We start from the raw sequence: 18676 nt of genomic DNA, 5'->3' as shown, positions 1-18676 counted from the left end.
AATTTTTTTTAAAAATCAGCATGACAGCCAAAAACCTCACTGCTGAGAGTTATAAGATGATAAACAAGGCAGTCAGTGGAGGCAGGGCCTTCTCCCTCCCTAGAGATTTTTAACTGCAATAACATCTTGCATCTTTACAAGGCTCTAAATAATTTTAGCAACATCTATAGCCATCTTCTGTGAGCTCTCTGGCTTGAGTCTTGGCTCTGCCACTAATACACTGGTGGCCCTAAAAGAAGTATATGGCCCATTTCACTTCTCTGGGGCTCCTTTTATCAGTAAAATAGGAACCAATGGAAAGCAAAACTGAAGCACTCGGTGGTGACAGAACTAGAAGGGTACCTCCTCTTTACTCACCCAAGGAACCACAAACAGCCATCCCTTGGATCTGAACATGACTCAGTTCTGATGTTTGCAATGAAATTGATATAAAGACCCCCTAGGATGATCTCTTCCAGCACAGAAATACTGTGAATTTAGACTTCAGCAGCTGGGCCCAAGGGTGGAGACTTTGCTTCATGAATATAATCAAACTCAACCCTCATGAGTACGAGATGCAGAGGGTCACAAAACCAACCTTAAAATCCTTCCTAAGGAGCTGGCCTTTTATGCTTCCAATGTCTACTACTCACTGGATTCAAAGCATGACCAATCAATGTTTTCTGTATTGATTGTCCTACTTTATGTTTCTTCCACTGAACTAAAGCCTGCTAGTTTTCTACAGTTTGGTCAGACGGATGCTACCTCCTTGGGAGGCTCACAGAAATGAGAGGCATAAGCATGAAACTATTCACAAATATAAAGAGATGTCCATTTAAAAGTCCACTGGCATCAGCATTCCTCACCAGACCTTTGAGATGCATCTCTCATTCTTCTTCCCATTTCTAGAACCCCTCTCACTCACAAGACAGAAAGGGCAGGCAACTTGCAGAAAGGGAAGTGGCGAGACATGGATCAATTCACTGCCTGCTGTATGTTTCTCTACCTGTGATGATAATAAGTGGTAAATAAAAGGCATAATCAAGAATACTTTCAGTCAAGCACTCCCTATGGCGAGAGCACCAGAATCACAACTAACTGCTGAAGGGTCATCGACAGGAAGACACCAGAACTCACCAAAAAAGATACCCCACATCCAAAGACAAAGGAGAAGACACAATGAGATGGAAGGAGAGGCACAATCACAATAAAATCAAATCCCATAACTGCTGGGTGGGTGACTCACAAACTGGAGAACACTTATACTACAGAAGTCCACCGACTGGAGTGAAGGTTCTGAGCCCCATGTCAGGCTTCCCAACCTGTGGGTCCAGCAATGGAAGGAGGAATTCCTAGAGAATCAGACTTTGAAGGCTAGCGGGATTTGACTGCAGGACTTTGACAGGACTGAGGGAAACAGAGATTCCACTCTTAGAGGGCACACACAAAGTAGTGTGTGCAGCAGGACCCAAGGGAAGAAGCAGTGACCCCATAGGAGACTGAACCAGACCTACCTGCTAGTGTTAGAGGGTCTCCGGCAGAGGCGGGGGGTGGCTGTGGTTCACCGTGAGGACAAGGACACTGGCAGCAGAAGTTCTGGGAAGTACTCCTTGGTGTGAGCCCTCCCAGAGTCCGCCATTAGCCCAACCAAAGAGCCGGGTAGTCTTCAGTGTTCGGGTGCCTCAGGCCAAACAACCAACAGGGAGGGAACCCAGCCCCACCCATCAGCAGACAAGCGGATTAAAGTTTTACTGAGCTCTGCTCACCAGAGCAACAGCCAGCTGTACCCACCACCAGTTCCTCCCACCAGGAAACTTGCACAAGCCTCTTAGATAGCTTCATCCACCAGAGGGCAGACAGCAGAAGCAAGAAGAACTACAATCATGCAGCCTGTGGAACAAAACCCACATTCACAGAAAGACAGACAAAATGAAAAGGCAGAGGGCTATGTACCAGATGAAGAAACAAGATAAAACCCCAGAAAAACAACTAAATGAAGTGGAGATAGGCAACCTTCCAGAAAAAGAATTCAGAATAATGATAGTGAAGATGATCCAGGACCTTGGAAAAAGAATGGAGGCAAAGACTGAAAAGATGCAAGAAACGTTTAACAAAGACCTAGAAGAATTAAAGAACAAACAAACAGAGATGAACAATACAATAACTGAAAAGAAAAATACACTAGAAGGAATCAATAGCAGAATAACTGAGGCAGAAGAACAGATAAGTAACCTGGAAGACAGAATGGTGCAATTCACTGCCGCAGAACAGGATAAAAAAAAAGAATGAAAAGAAATGAAGACAGCCTAAGAGACCTCTGGGACAACATTAAACGCAACAACATTCGCATTATAGGGGTCCCAGAAGGAGAAGAGAGAGAGAAAGGACCAGAGAAAATATCTGAAGAGATTATAGTCAAAAACTTCCCTAACATGGGAAAGGAAATAGCCACCCAAGTCCAGGAAGCGCAGAGAGTCCCAGGCAGGGTAAACCCAAGGAGGAACACGCCAAGACACACAGTAATCAAACTGACAAAAATTAAAGACAAAGAAAAATCACTGAAAGCAACAAGGGAAAAACGACAAATAACATACAAGGGAACTCCCATAAGGTTAACAGCTGATTTCTCAGCAGAAACTCTACAAGCCAGAGGGAGTGGCATAATATATTTAAAGCGATGAAAGGGAAGAACCTACAACCAAGTTTACTCTACCCAGCAAGGATCTCATTCAGATTCGCCAGAGAAATCAAAAGCTTTACAGACAAGCAAAAGGTAAGAGAATTCAGCACCACCAAACCAGCTCTACAACAAATGCTAAAGGAACTTCTCTAGGCGGGAAACACAAGAGTACAAAAGGACCTCCAAAACCAACCTGTAACAATTAAGAAAATGGTCAAAGGAACATACATATCAATAATTACCTTAAATGTGAATGGATTAAACGTTCCAACCAAAAGACACAGGCTCACTAAATGGATACAAAAGGAAGACCCATATATATGCTGTCTACAAGAGACCCACTTCAGACCTAGGGACACATACAGACTGAAAGTGAGGGGATGGAAAAAGATATTTCATGCAAATGGAAATCAAAGGAGAGCAATACTCATGTCAGATAAAATAGACTTTAAAATAAAAAATGTTACAAGAGACAAGGAAGGACACTACATAATGACCAAGGGTTCAATACAAGAAAATACAACAATTACAAATATAATTGGGTGCATACACCCAACGCAGGAGCACCTCAATACATAAGACAACTGCTAACAGCTATAAAAGGGGAAATCGACAGTAACACGATAATAGTGGGGGACTTTAACACCTCACTTACACCAATGGACAGATCATCCAAACAGAAAATTAATAAGGAAACGCAAGCTTTAAATGACACAATAGACCAGATAGTTTTTTTTTTAAATTCCTGATTAGCTATGTTTTCCTTCCTTATTTATTTATTTATTTGTTTGTTTGTTTATTTATTTATGGCTGCATTGGGTCTTCGTTGCTGCGCAGGCTTTCTCTAGTTGCGGCGAGCAAGGGCTACTCTTTGTTGCAGTGCATGGGCTTCTCACTGAGGTGGTTTCCTTGTTGTGGAGCACGGGCTCTAGGCATGCGGGCTTCAGTAGTTGTGGCACGTGGGCTCAGGAGTTCTGGCACATGGGCTTAGTTGCTCCACAGCATGTGGGATCTTCCCGGACCAAGGCTTGAACCCGTGCCCCCGCCACTGGTAGGCAGATTTTTAACCACTGCGCCACCAGGGAAGCCCCAACCAGATAGATTTAATTGATATTTATAGGACATTCCATCCAAAAACAGATTAGGGCTTCCTTGGTGGTGCAGTGGTTAAGAATACGCCTGCCAATGCAGGGAACATGGGTTCGAGCCCCGGCCCGGGAAGATCCCACATGCTGCGGAGCAACTAAGCCCGTTGTGACAACTTCGAGCCTGTGCTCTGGAGCCCATGAGCCACAACTACTGAGCCCACATGCCACAACTACTGAAGCCTGTGCGCCTAGAGCCCATGCTCCACAACAAGAGAAGACACCACAACGAGAAGCCCACGCACCGCAACAAAGAGTAGCCCCTGCTCGCCACAACTAGAGAAAGCCCTCGTGCAGCAAAGAAGACCCAGCGCAGCCAAAAATAAATAAATGAATAAATTTATTTTAAAAAACAGCAGATTACACTTTCTTCTCAAGTGCACATGGAACATTCTCCAGGATAGATCACATCTTAGGGCACAAATCAAGCCTCAGTAAATTTAAGAAAACTGAAATCATATCAAGCATCGTTTCTGACCACAACACTATGAGACTAGAAATCAATTACAGGGAAAAAAACATAAAAAACACAAACACATGGAGGATAAACAATACATTACTAAATAACCAAGACATCACTGAAGAAATCAAAGAGGAAATCAAAAAATACCTAGAGACAAATTACAACAAAAACACGATGATCCAAAAACTATTCGATGCAGCAAAAGCAGTTCTAAGAGGGAAGTTTATAGCAATACAAGCCTACCTCAAGAAACAAGAAAAATCTCAAATAAACAATCTAAACTTACACCTAAAGGAACTAGAGAAAGAAGAACAAACAAAACCCAAAGTTAGCAGAAGGAAAGAAATCATAAAGATCAAAGCAGAAATAAATGAAATAGAAACAAAGAAAACAATAGCAAAGATCAATAAAATTAAAAGCTGGGTCTTTGAGAAGATAAACAAAATGGATAAACCATTAGCCAGACTCATCAAGAAAAAGAGGGAGAGGACTCAAATCAATAAAATTAGAAATGAAAAAGGAGAAGTTACAACAGACACCGCAGAAATACAAACCATCCTAAGAGACTACTACAAGCACCTCTATGCCAATAAAATGGACAATCTGGAAGAAATGGACAAATTCTTAGAGAGGTATAGCCTTCCAAGACTGAACCAGGAAGAAATAGAAAATATGAACAGGGCTTCCCTGGTGGCGCAGTGGTTAAGAATCTGCCTGCCAATGCAGGGGACACAGGTTCGAGTACTGGTCTGGGAAGATCCCACATGCCACAGAGCGGCTGGGCCCGTGAGCCACAACTACTGAGCCTGCGTGTCTGGAGCCTGTGCTCCGCAACAGGAGAGGCCGCGACAGTGAGAGGCCCGCGCACCGTGATGAAGAGTGGCCCCCACTTGCCGCAACTGGAGAAAGCCCTCGCACAGAAACGAAGACACAACACAGCCAAAAATAAATAAATAAATAAATTTATTTAAAAAAGAAAATATAAACAGACCAATCACAAGTAATGAAATTGAAACTGTGATTTAAAATCTTCCAACAAACACAAGTCCAGGACCAGATGGCTTCACAGGTGAATTGTATCAAACATTTAGAAAAGAGCTAACACCTATCCTTCTCAAACTCTTCCAAAATATATGAGAGGGAGGAACACTCCCAAACTCATTCTATGAGGCCACCATCACCCTGGTACCAAAACTAGACAAAGATACTACCAAAAAAAAAAGTAGAGACCAATATCACTGGTGAATATAGATGCAAAAATCCTCAACAAAATACTAGCAAACAGAATCCAACAACACATTAAAAGGATCATACACCACGATCAAGTGGGATTTATCCCAGGGATGCAAGGATTCTTCACTATATGCAAATCAATCAATGTGATACACCATATTAACAAATTGAAGAATAAAAATCATATGATTATCTCAATAGATGCAGAAAAAGCTTTTGACAAAATTCAACACCCATTTATGATAAAAACTCTCCAGAAAGTGGGCATAGAGGGAACCTACCTCAACATAATAAAGGCCATATATGACAAAACCACAGCAAACATCATTCTCAATGGTGAAAAACTGAAAGCCTTTCCTCTAAGATCAGGAACAAGACAAGGATGTCCACTCTCACCACTATTATTCAACATAGTTTTGGAAGTCCTAGCCACGGCAATCAGAGAAGAAAAAGAAATAAAAGGAATACAAATTGGAAAAGAAGAAGTAAAACTGTCACTGTTTGCAGATGACATGATACTATACATAGAGAATCCTAAAGATGCCACCAGAAAACTACTAGAGCTAATCAATGAATTTGGTAAAGTTGCAGGATACAAAATTAATGCACAGAAATTATTGCATTCCTATACACTAATGATGAAAAATCTGAAAGAGAAATTAAGAAAACACTCCCATTTACCACTGCAACAAAAAGAATAAAATACCTAGGAATAAACCTACCTAGGGAGACAAAAGACCTGTATGCAGAAAACTATAAGACACTGATGAATGAAATTAAAGATGATACAACAGATGGAGAGATATACCATGTTCTTGGATTAGAAGAATCAATATTGTGAAAATGACTCTACTACCCAAAGCAATCTACAGATTCAATGTAATCCCTATCAAATTACCAATGGCATTTTTTACAGAACTAGAACAAAAAATCTTAAAAATTTGTATGGAGACACAAAAGACCCCGAATAGCCAAAGCCGTCTTGAGGGGAAAAAAACGGAGCTGGAGGAATCAGACTCCCTGACTTCAGACTATACTAGAGAGCTACAGTAATCAAGGCAGTATGGTACTGGCACAGTAACAGAAATATAGATCAATGGAACAGGATAGAAAGCCCAGAGATAAACCCACGCATATATGGTCAACTAATCTATGACAAAGGAGGCAAAGATATACAATGGAGAAAAGACAGTCTCTTCAATAAGTGTTGCTGGGAAAACTGGACAGTTACATGTAAAAGAATGAAATTAAAACACTCCCTAACACCATACACAAAAATAAACTCAAAATGGATTAAAGACCTAAATGTAAGACCAGACACTATAAAACTCTTAGAGGAAACCATAGGAACAACACTCTGACATAAATCACAGCAAGATCTTTTTGATCCACCTCCTAGAGTAATGGAAATAAAAACAAAAATAAACAAATGAGACCTAATGAAACTTAAAAGCTTTTGCAAAGCAAAGGAAACTACAAACAAGATGAAAAGACAACCCTCAGAATGGGAGAAAATATTTGCAAACGAATCAGTGGACAAAGGATTAATCTCCAAAATATATAAACAGCTCATGCAGCTCAGTATTAAAAAAACAAACAACCCAATCAAAAAATGGGCAGAAGACCTAAATAGACATTTCTCCAAAGAAGACATACAGATGGCCAAGAAGCACATGAAAAGCTGCTCAACATCACTAATTATTAGAGAAATGAAAATCAAAACTACAATGAGGTATCACCTCACACCAGTTAGAATGGGCATCATCAGAAAATCTACAAACAACAAATGCTGGAGAGGGTGTGGAGAAAAGGGAACCCTCCTGCACTGCTGGTGGGAATGTAAATTGATACAGCCACTATGGAGAACAGTATGGAGGTTCCTTAAAAAACTAAAAATAAAATTACCATATGACCCAACAATCCCACTACTGGGCATATACCCAGAGAAAACCATAATTCAAAAAGACACATGCAGGGGCTTCCCTGGTGGCACAGTGGTTGAGAGTCTGCCTGCTAATGCAGGGGACACGGGTTCGAGCCCTGGTCTGGGAGGATCCCACATGCCTTGGAGCAACTGGGCCCGTAAGCCACAACTACTGAGCCTGCACGTCTGGAGCCCGTGCTCCGCAACAAGAGAGGCCGCGATAGTGAGAGGCCCGCACACCACGATGAAGAGTGGCCCCCGCTTGCCACAACTAGAGAAAGCCCTCGCACAGAAACGAAGACCCAAAACAGCCAAAAATAAAAAATATAAAAATAAACAAATAAATAAATAAGTAAAAAGACACATGCATCCCAATGTTCATTGCAGCACTATTTACAATAGCCAGGTCATGGAAGCAACCTAAATACCCACTGACAGACAAATGGATTAAGAAGATGTGGTAGGGGCTTCCCTGGTGGCGCAGTGGTTGAGAATCCGCCTGCCAATGCAGGGGACACGGGTTCGAGCCCTGGTCTGGGAAGATCCCACATGCCGCAGAGCAGCTGGGCCCGTGAGCCACAATTACTGAGCCTGCGCGTCTAGAGCCTGTGCTCTGCAACAAGAGAGGCCGCGATAGTGAGAGGCCCGCGCACCGCGATGAAGAGTGGCCCCCGCTTGCCACAACTAGAGAAAGCCCTCGCACAGAAACGAAGACCCAACACAGACATAAATAAATAAATAAATAAATTAAAAAAAAAAAAAAAAAGATGTGGTACACATATACAATGGAATATTCCTCATGTTAATGCATATGTGTGGAACCTAGAAAAATGGTACAGATGAACTGGTTTGCAGGGCAGAAATAGAGACACAGATGTAGAGAAATAGAGACACAGATGTAGAGAACAAACATATGGACACCAAGGGGGGAAACTGGCGTGGGGGGTGGTGGTGGTGGGATGAATTGGGAGATTGGGATTGACATATATACATTAATATACATTAATATGTATAAAATGGATAACCAATAAGAACCTGCTGTATAAAAAAATAAATAAAATTCAAGAATTCAAAAAAAAAAAAATGCTTTCAGTCACGACAGCCAGCAATCGGACCCCATAAACATACCCCTTCCCATTTCTGTGTAGATATGACATGTGACATGGGCTAAACATCAGACACTACCCAAAGGCTCCAATTTCTAGACCAGGAACACCTGGGCTCAGCTGTGAGCAAGGCCAAGGAGCCACCAGAGAAGCAAATGTAAAGAATAAATTCAATTCCTGCCTCTCTGGAGAAGTCCAAGTAAAAATATCCCTCCTACCTCCACCCATATTCCATTTCTTTCCGAATCTCTTAACATCATTAGGCTTTGAGGCAGACAGTATAGAATAATTTCAGAAAGGGACAAACAACTTCTGCTCTGAATTATTAAGAACATCAATAAGCAAAAAATAAACATCATTCTTACTAATCCTCATGCTTACAAACATCTAATGGCCAAGGAGTTTACTGGACCTGCTACACCCATTTGTTTATACCCTGTACATATCATGCTCAGTGATTAGAAACAGCTCTGCTGGTTGGAAAATGGAACTAATAAAGACAAATCCACAGCTGTGACCCTCCTAAAAGCCAGCTAGCTCCAATCTTTCCATGACAGCCATTAGCTAGAGCCAGCCATCCCATAAGAGGCCCAAACAGGAGAGGGTAACAAAGGCACTATCCCTAAGGCATCTCCAACATGTAAGAGGTCACTCAGTGACCTCTTCAACAGCAGGAACTCTCTTTTCATAACATTTTTCATTGGGCTTGGCACCTAGCAGGGCCTTGAGAAAATAAGTTGAATGGTTGATTATCCTGCTGATGATCGCAGACTCTTGAGGAGTGGGGATGGGCAGCAGAGTCAACAAAAATAGCTTTAGAATCAGAACTGGATTTAAAGACTGACTACACCAAACTTTTTGACCTTGACCAAATCACTTAACCTCACTAAGCTTCAGTTACTTCATCTGTAAAATGGGGATGATACCAACTATCTTACAAGGTTGATGTGAGGACTGAATAAGATAATATTCTCCTGCTTTCACTAGTTTGGTGTTTGAGGTGTTGAAAAAGCTTATGGTAACAGCTGCAATTTCTAGATAGAAAACAAGCCTTGATGACTGTATTAGTGAGACAATATAGGATAAGACCATGCATTCTCAATAAGGGCAAAATCACCCCCAAAGGGGTGAAAATTGATTCTTGGGGAAGAAAAAATCTTAGATATTACAACAGTTTGTGGCCCTCCAAAGAGCCACAGTACATAAACAGATACACAGTACATCTATGGTATTAAAATTCCACTGACTGGAGGCAGGGGGGCAATTAGGGAAAAAAATGTCTCAAAAGGTGCTAATGAAAAAAGGTTGAGAAACACTTGATTAGATGTCCAAAGGGACAACCCAGTTTCCTCAAGAACCTGGTCATACTGGCACCCTAATCTTGCACTTCCGGCTTCCAGAACTGTGGGAAATAAGTGTTTGTTACTTAAACCACCCAATCTATGGTATTCTGTTATAGCAGCCCATAATTGACTAAGTCACTTCTCAATGCCTCAAATAGTGCCTAGGACACTATTAGAAGAATGAGGGCAGACATGGCCAGCCAACATAACCACACCCTTGTCTATCAGTCTGGGCTAAACATAGTTCAGTTGCTCCTGGCTTCTATCTCCAAAGTAGAAAATTGCACAAGTGAGGATGTTTACAGGTTTACACAAGTTTACAGGTGTAAACTCTTCACAAATCAGGAAAATTCTGACAGGTTCTTCATATGTGTCCTGAGCAGCTTGACTCTTTCATGAGGTTTTTATCCCAAAGACAAACTCAATTACTGTTGAAGCTAGTAATCAGGGGTTACCGACAGCCCCACCTGAATGACAACAGGCTATCCTCCTCCCCTACTCAGCAGTAAAACCCTTGGTGAGAGTAAAGAAAGAAAAGAAAAGGGCAGGATATTCCTTCCTTATAATTAAAATAAGAAGTTCTATGTTATGGAAGACTAAGGCTTGCAGCTTAAAGCCAACTCAGAGAAGGATAAAGCATTCATCCTTGCTCAGAAAGAGAAAAGATTAGCTCCACAAGGACAGGTCTCCAAATTGACACCAAATTTAGGCATTAGAGATTCCTGTGCTACAGAGCGTGATCTAAGCACCAGCTGAGGCCCCAGAGAAAAATCCCCAGGAATCCACAACCAAGGGGCTGGCACTGTAAGAATGTTCAGATTAGCTCTCCTGGAAAGAGGCTTACTCCAAGAAACTGGCAGATGGCCTCCGCAGCACAGCTTCACTCAGGAAAGGATAGAAAATGAATGAAAAATAGAACTACCATACGACCCAGCAATCCCACTACTGGGCATACACCCTGAGAAAACCATAATTCAAAAAGAGTCATGCACCACAATGTTCATTGCAGCTCTATTTACAATAGCCAGGACATGGAAGCAACCTAAGTGTCCATCAACAGATGAATGGATAAAGAAGATGTGGCACATATATACAATGGAATGTTACTCAGCCATAAAAAGAAACGAAATTGAGTTATTTGTAGTGAGGTGGATGGACCTAGAGTCTGTCATACAGATTGAAGTAAGTCAGAAAGAGAAAAACAAATACCAAATTGGGAGACTGGGATCGACATGTATACACTGATGTGTATAAAATGGATGACTAATAAGAAGCTGCTGTATAAAAAAATAAATTAAATAAAATTCAAAAAAAAAAAAAAAATCCTATCATGAGTACCATTAACTGAGACCACTCCCTGGCTCTACATTTCCTAAACTATAAAATGGGTGTAAGAATATCTACACCCCATAAAAAAAAGAAAAAAAGAAAAAAAAATACCGTATGCTAACAAATATATAGGAATCCAAAAAAAAAAAAAAATGGTTCTGAAGAACCTAGGGGCAGGACAAGAAGAAAGACGGAGACATACAGAATGGACTTGAGGACATGGGGAGGGGAAAGGGTAAGCTGGGACGAAGTGAGAGAGTGGCATGGACATATATACACTACCAAATGTAAAACAGCTAGTGGGAAGCAGCTGCATAGCACAGGGAGATCAACTCTATGCTTTGTAAACCACCTAGAGGGGTGGGATGGGGGGGTGGGATAGGGAGGGTGGGAGGGAGTGCATATGGGGATATATGTATACGTATAACTGATTCACTTTGTTATACAGCAGAAACTAACACACCATTGTAAAGCAATCATACTCCAATAAAGATGTTAAAAAAAAAAAAAAGAAAATGAATCAAGAAAAAGACAGGAGGCAGGATGAGAAGGTCAGAGCATGAATCCACAAACATAAATGAAATGACAATTAGAAGGCATCCACCTATTTGGAAAAAGGCACAACTTGCCTTTACAAACGCCCCTGTCTTTTAGAATATTCTCATTTATAGCAAATCTTCATTCTTTGAGGGTGAAAACAGTTACTGCATTCCTATGTCCCAAGAGCTTTCATATGTACTACCTCATTTAACCACTCTTTAAAATATTATTCCCATTTTTATCCCATTTTTGTCCAAGGTCATATGGCTAATAAGAAATAGATTCAGAATCAAAACTCATGTTCAGGGAATTCCCTGGCAGTCCAGTGGTTAGGACTCTGCCCTTTCACTGCCGAGGGCCTGGGTGCAATCCCTGGTAGGGGAACTAAGACCCCACAAGCCTCGTCGCGTGGCCAAAAAAAAAAAACAACTTATGTCACCACTAGGTCCACTTCAAATGAACTGTTAATTCACCTGAAGTCAAGGGACAAGATTGCTTACCCATGCCATTTGGGGTTTAAAAAAAAAAAAAAAGTATGGTATCATGTATTAATGAAACTGATCTCTCACATGGTTCAAAAATGTCTCTGTCAGAGTTGGATTTTTAAAACTACTTTGTACAAAGGCCATATCAAAAAAAAAATTTTTTTTTATATGGGAATTCCCTGGCAGTCCAGTGTTTAAGACTCCACGCTTCCAATGCAGGGGACACAGGTTTGATCCCTGGTCGGTAAACTAAAATCCCATATGCCGTGTGGTGCGGCCAAAAAAGACAAAAACAAAAAACAAAGGCCATATCACTTAAGTGATGCCACCCTCAACCCCCTCCACTTGCACCTACACATACCGCTCTAAAGGAGAACAAAACTCAGTGAGAATTAAGTTCTGGCATGTTTATTTCAAACCCTTTTTTTTAACTTTCAGTTTCACTTCATTATCCTTTTCTCCTGTCAATGAAACACACCAGGGCTCAAAATTGGTCTCTGCAGAGAAGTAACAGCTGGTATTCAAAGACAGCAGGAAAGGTGAAGAAAGCAGGAATCAGAGGACAAGGCAATTTCTCATTCCTGAGCTACCACATCCCTACTAACATACTCCCCATTCCCATCGTCTGTAAAATGGGGGCAGTAAGTCTTTTCTGTTGCCAATTTCATCAGAACAGCACATGTATTAATTAGCTGGTAAAATTCACCAAACCTGGTGTGGCAACACCTTTAAAACCCAAGGGCCACTTTCTCAACTGAAGCCACAGACCAAGTCCTGATCCATTTTAAACAAACATCAATCCTAATATCCTCACGTCCTGACTCCCATCAAAATCCTATCCAATCTCCAAATCTGGCTATAGTTTTATCATAAAAGAAAAGAGCTTGGATGGGTTGGGAGCTAAAAAGACACATAGATACAAAACACATCTTTCACTTTATAAAAATCAATTTCTTCTCTTAGCAAACATGGAGGATTCATTCTTTGCCTACCTACCTAGTCTGGGTTTAATCTAACCCCCTCAATCCCCCAAAGCAGTTTGCCTTTTTGTTTTGTTTTATTTAGGCCGGAAAGCCAGCTGGACTTGAATCGAGGCCAAGCATTTAAAAATATTAGAAAATTGATCTTACATATGAATCATATTTTTTAAATTATTATTATTTTTTAAGGCATCAAACAGCCCTCTAGCTCCTCTAGTGCAAAGGAAGCCTCCACTGGCCTCTTAGGTGTTGGGCATTTCCTGACTCCTTGTTTTTCCCACATGGGCCTCATATTTCAAATGATTTTCTCCTGCCTCCTGTAGCAGAAAATTTCAAAGCAAGGATTTCCAGACCACCTAAATCAGAACCACCTGGGAAGGATTGCAGGTGCCCATGCCCCACTTTACCCAAAATTCCTGTAAGTAAAACCCAGGGATATGCACAACCTTCTGGGTGATTTGAAACACACCAAAGTCTCTAACCCCTACTTTAAAGGCAAGTATTTCATCTACCAGGGCAAAGGATAACACAAGACAGGAGTGGAAATACGACGCGGGTAAGGCTCAATTCCACATGGTGAAGAGACACCAGAATGTCAACACTGGAGCAGCTGGACAAATTCAGAAATTGAGGCCGGGAAAAGGGAACAGGGAAGGGAACTAAAACAGATGCGAAGCCAAACGCCCGTCTCGGACCCCCATTGCCTCATCTCCTGGACTTTAAGCAGGGTTACGGGAGACGTTTTGAGTGGGAAAAGTAGAGAAGGCAGCCTTGGGCTGAGAAGCCAGGTCTGCGGAAACTAGTGAGGAGCCCAGAGCCCCCTTGTACGTCCCGCTTCGCAGACACCAGGGGGGCGATATGTAGGGGCCCCACAACACTGCTGGGAAGGCGCCCGGGCCTCTGGCGGGAGGAGACCCGGGCAGCGCCCTGAGCCCCCAGCCCAGGCCCAGAGCCGGGCGGCCCTCACCGCCCCTACCTTCGGCTTCCCGCCCGGCAGCCGAGGGGCAGACACAACCCCCACAATTCCAGGCGGCCGCAGCGGCAACCAGCTCCCCGTACGCAGACGCAGCGGCCACCGTCAGAAGCCGTGAGCGCGCGGCTATTATGTCACTCGCCTCCTCGCCCAACTGTCGTCTTCCAGACAGCGTAGAGCCGCCTCACTCCCTTTCCCGCACTCGGAGTTGTCAGCCCCACCCATCCCGGCTTCTGTTAAGTCCCGCCCCCTAGCGTCTATCTCAGCAAACCTCCTGGAACTTATTTACCCCAGTATCCCTCCGCCAGCGTGAGGTACCCGCGGGCCTGGTTTTGCTCCTAAACCAGAGCTTAACTTCTTTCTAGCGGAAGGATTATCAGAAAGAAGTCAGAGGAGGACTTCCCTGGTGGTCCAAGGGTTAAGACTCCGGGCTTCCACTGCAGGGTGCAAGGGTGCGATTCCTGGTTGGGGAACTAAGATTCCCACAAGACGCATAGCGCGGCCAAAAAGAAACCAGAGGTGGTAGGGAGTAAAAAATCAAACTGGTATGACTCAGTTGGGATAAAGCAGTAAGGAGTCTGAAGCAATAAACAGTCCTTAGAAAATTTATGCAGAATAGGGCACCTGCAAGTCACCTACTTTATATACTTATGTAATGTGTGAATTGACAACGACCAATTATTTTAAAAATAAAAGTCCGTTTCCGTTTTACCACTGAATATCTTATTTATATACGCCAGGTGTTGCGTATACATTATATTTACTTCTTATAACTTTTTTTTTTTTTTTTTTGCGTTGTATCTGTGGCTGAACGCGGGCTTTCTCTAGTTGCGGCGAGCGGGGGCTACTCTTCGTTGCAGTGCACGGGCTTTTCGTTGCGGTGGCTTCTCTCGTTGTGGAGCATGGGCTCTAGGCGTGCGGGCTTCAGTAGTTGTGGCTCGCAGGCTCTAGGGCGCAGGCTCAGTTGTTGTGGCGCACAGGCTTAGTTGCTCTGCGGCATGTGGGATCTTCCCGGACCAGGGCTCGAACCCGTGTCCCCTGCATTGGCAGGCGGATTCTTAACCACTGCGCCACCAGGGAAGCCCCTCATAACTTCTTAAGATCAGAACTGTCACCCCCTTTTTATAGATGGGGAAGCTGTGGCTCAAAAGAGGTTGAAAGACTTACACAAGTTCATACAGTCCGAAAGTGCTATAACTGGGAATTTAAGTCAGAGAAAGGATAATCTAAACAATAATAGCAAACAATCAACCTATCTGTGGAGTTCCTTTCCCTTTTCCATGTATTATGTGAGCTTCTAGCAGTTAATCTACTTTCTTGATTATGTTTACTTCAAGCAGATGGAAGATTGACTTCACAACCATGAACAAACTTTGGTTAGTAGCCTGGGAAGAGAGAACAAGCCCCTAGGCTTCAGTGAGTAGTGCCACTTTATTAGAAAAACCTACATAAGATAACTTCCCAGGGACTGGGTGGGAAAGGACAGGGAACAGCTCACTTTTCCCATGGAACACCCAGAAGGCTGGTGAGAATAGCTGGGCCCAGGAATAATTCTAGTTTGTGTCACTGCCTAGTACCATGAGGACAGATAATAAATGTTCAACAAGTATTTACTGCATCAGTGATACATTGCAGAGTGAACATATAAATTACAATTGAGCCTGACACAAGTTATAAAAAAGATATTAGTAAAGTACTACAAGAGTAAGATGCTTAAAAATAGAATAACTCAAATCTCAGAATTCATACATAAATGCATGAGCCAAGAGAAGAGTCCAGCTGGACACAGAGCTGCCAACACTCACAGGAGCCTGCCTTCCTTCTTGGGACAGATCTAACCAGCTCAAATATGTGCAGAAGGAAAATTCTGTGTCCCCCCAATCCCCAAACCTCTAAAAGCCCTGATTGAGAACCCCTTCCCAGGGGAACTAGCTCCAAGCTCAAGCCTACTGAGCTGCTAAAATCAGAGTGCAGGGCTGGGCCTAAGCAGATTGCCTCTACTCTCGTGGCCCCCAAACAAGGAGGACCACTGTAAAGGTGGAAAATTTGAAATCCAGGGATCAGATTGGGTGGTGGGATCACGTTGATCTCTTCTCTGTTTCCCTATATTACTCTTGGAATTGAGCGGAAATAAGTTTTAAATTTTCTTTTCAATAAGTAAACAACAACTAAAAAGCCTTCTGTCCCTTACAGCTCTGTTGGAGAGTTTCCAAGTTCCCTCTTCCACTCCCCAGAAGAGCAAAACCTTGGAAAGGTAAAGAGCCAGGGGAACCACCTTCAACCTTGCCACCATCAATTAAAGGAAACCACAGCACCCACCCCCAGAGCCCTGGCTAAGCAGAGATTTATATGATCAATCTGGCCTACCTCAACAAGCAAAATGTGTGAATAGATCATTTCTCCTCTGATCAAACTTTCTCAATTAATCTCCGACAAGCCTGATACCCAGTTGTGTGAAAGCATTCCTGGCATCAGGAATTGGCTCCCTGCTCTCTCTGGATGGCCCTAAAATGTTGAATGTGGGGAGCCGGAGCCCTAGCTCTCTGTCTCACCACCCTATTGTCCTGCCCCCTCCTCTCTGTGTACCCCCCAATCCCAGCTCTCACCATACACTTTATTTTTTTTTATTTATTTAATTTATTTATTTATTTGGTTGCACCAGGTCTTAGTTGCAGCAGGTGGGCTCCTTTAGTTGTGGCTTGAGGGCTCCTTAGTTGCAGCTCGCTAGCTCCTTAGTTGCAGCACCTGGGCTCCTTAGTTGCAGCAGGTGGGCTCCTTAGCTGTGGCATACAAACTCTTAGTTGCGACATGCATGTGGGATCTAGTTCCCTGGCCAGGGATCGAACCCCGGCCCCCTGCATTGGGAGCACAGAGTCTTAACCACTGCGCCACCAGGGAAGTCCCTCACCATACACTTTAAATCCTGCTGCCAGGAATCACTTCTGAACTCCAGACATTTTATTTACTTGAACATGAGTACCAAGCTACATGCGGTAAGGATACATCTCTGATACTATCCCACCTGTTCTTACCCTCAAAGAGCTCAGAGTCAGATGAGAGACACAGAAATGTAAACAGATCAAATCAACACAGTCCAGCAAGGGCCATAAAACAGAAATATTAACAAAGAGCTATAAGTTCACACTGCTGTCTATCTTTCCAGATCCCTTACGTGAATAAAACTTTTTCACATTCATCATCTTGTTTGCTTCAGACAGCCCTATGAGGCAGATGGGGCCAATTTTTATCCCCATTTTACAAATAAAAGAAAAACTCTTCTCTCTGAACTCTTCAGAGCTGTGCTGTCCAACACAGTAGCCAATAGCCACATGCAGTATTTAGATTTAAATTAATTAAAATTAAATAAAATTTTAAATTCTGTTCCTTAGTCACACCAGTCACATTTCAAGTGCTCAAGAGCCACATGTGGCTAATGTCTACCATATTGGACAGTGCAGATTATGAAACATTTCCATCATCGGTAAAAGCTCTGTTGGAAAACAGTGCTTTAGAGGTCCTGAGAGGCAGAGAGTCAGTGCAAGGGCAGGAGTGTGAAGCTAAAGAGAGCTCTCTGCATTCCCAGAAAAGCTAAATCGAGCTGCCAACATGGAAGAAGCAAGAAGCTGAGAGTGAGAAGCTGAGGGGCACTGCCGTGGAGACCAAGAGGAACTGGCCATCTGAACCAGGGTCCTCTACTACCTGTGCTGCACTCAGATGCAGTAGGTGGCAGCAGCTAAGGCAGGGCAAAGACGAGATGACCTCTGCCCTGGGACCGGGCACACTTGAGCCCATCAGCAGCTTCCTTGGTGCCAGTCAGGAATTCTAGGTCTCTCTATCCCAGGAGACATCAACGACCCCAGTGTCTGTGCTTTGCTCAGGTGCATTTCTGAAGGCCTCAGTAGCAGAAAAGGAAAATTTAAAAAACAGTGTTTTCAGCCCCTGTGAAAGGGATGTGAGGCCTCTGGATGGCAGCCTCCCACCTGCTAGAAGCCTTTGGCATCTCCAGGGGGTTTTGGCCAGAAAAAGGTAAGTAAATTTAAGCTGCACTTGCTTTCAGCTAAACAGGCCTCTCTGGTTCAAAGGGAAAGCACGCAAAAGAAGAGACTCAGAAGACAGACAAGATTCAAAGGGTTCTCACCAAACAGCTCCCACTGAGGCCAAAGCTAAACCCCAAGAACCATGATTCTGTCTCCAGAAACACCTTCAACCACACACCTACTCATGTACACAGCCATTTGACACAAATGTACTGCCTATGGGCACCCACAAAGGCACTGAATCACAGGAACACACACACAGAGCAGACACAGCTACAGCCGCATAACAAAGCATCCACAGTCATTTATTTAGCAATTTGGGCAGGGCTTGGCAGGGAAGAATAGACTCTGCTCTGTGCACTGTCCACTGGCGTGGCTCAACTAAGGCGTGGTTCTCACTCACATGGCTGGCAGTTGACGCTGGCTGTCAGTTGGGACCTCAGCTGGGGCTGTCAGCCA

The 18676-nt window shown here is 43.1% G+C and overlaps 1 protein-coding gene across 8 annotated transcripts in view; it reads right to left on the bottom strand.

Moving 5' to 3' along the window:
* SIL1 (SIL1 nucleotide exchange factor) overlaps window positions 1-18676 on the bottom strand; it is a 302793-nt gene that overhangs the window by 241524 nt on the left and 42593 nt on the right. For 2 of the 8 annotated variants that reach the window (XM_082454623.1, XM_082454630.1), the window contains exon 1: window positions 14323-14420. The exons of 3 other annotated variants lie outside the window; for them this stretch is intronic. In XM_082454623.1, coding sequence (XP_082310749.1) covers window positions 14323-14405 — 83 coding nt within the window. In that variant the 5' untranslated portion in view covers window positions 14406-14420. Of the gene's footprint in view, window positions 1-14183; window positions 14421-18676 lie in introns of those variants that run through there. 3 more of the 8 variants (XM_082454624.1, XM_082454628.1, XM_082454626.1) reach the window with 2 other exon arrangements.

This window comes from Balaenoptera physalus (assembly GCF_965194825.1).
Source record: "Balaenoptera physalus genome assembly, chromosome: 3".
Classification (NCBI taxonomy): Eukaryota; Metazoa; Chordata; class Mammalia; order Artiodactyla; family Balaenopteridae; genus Balaenoptera; species Balaenoptera physalus.
The sequence above is the reverse complement of the archived record's forward strand: the minus strand, read 5'-3'. Positions and strand labels throughout refer to the sequence as shown.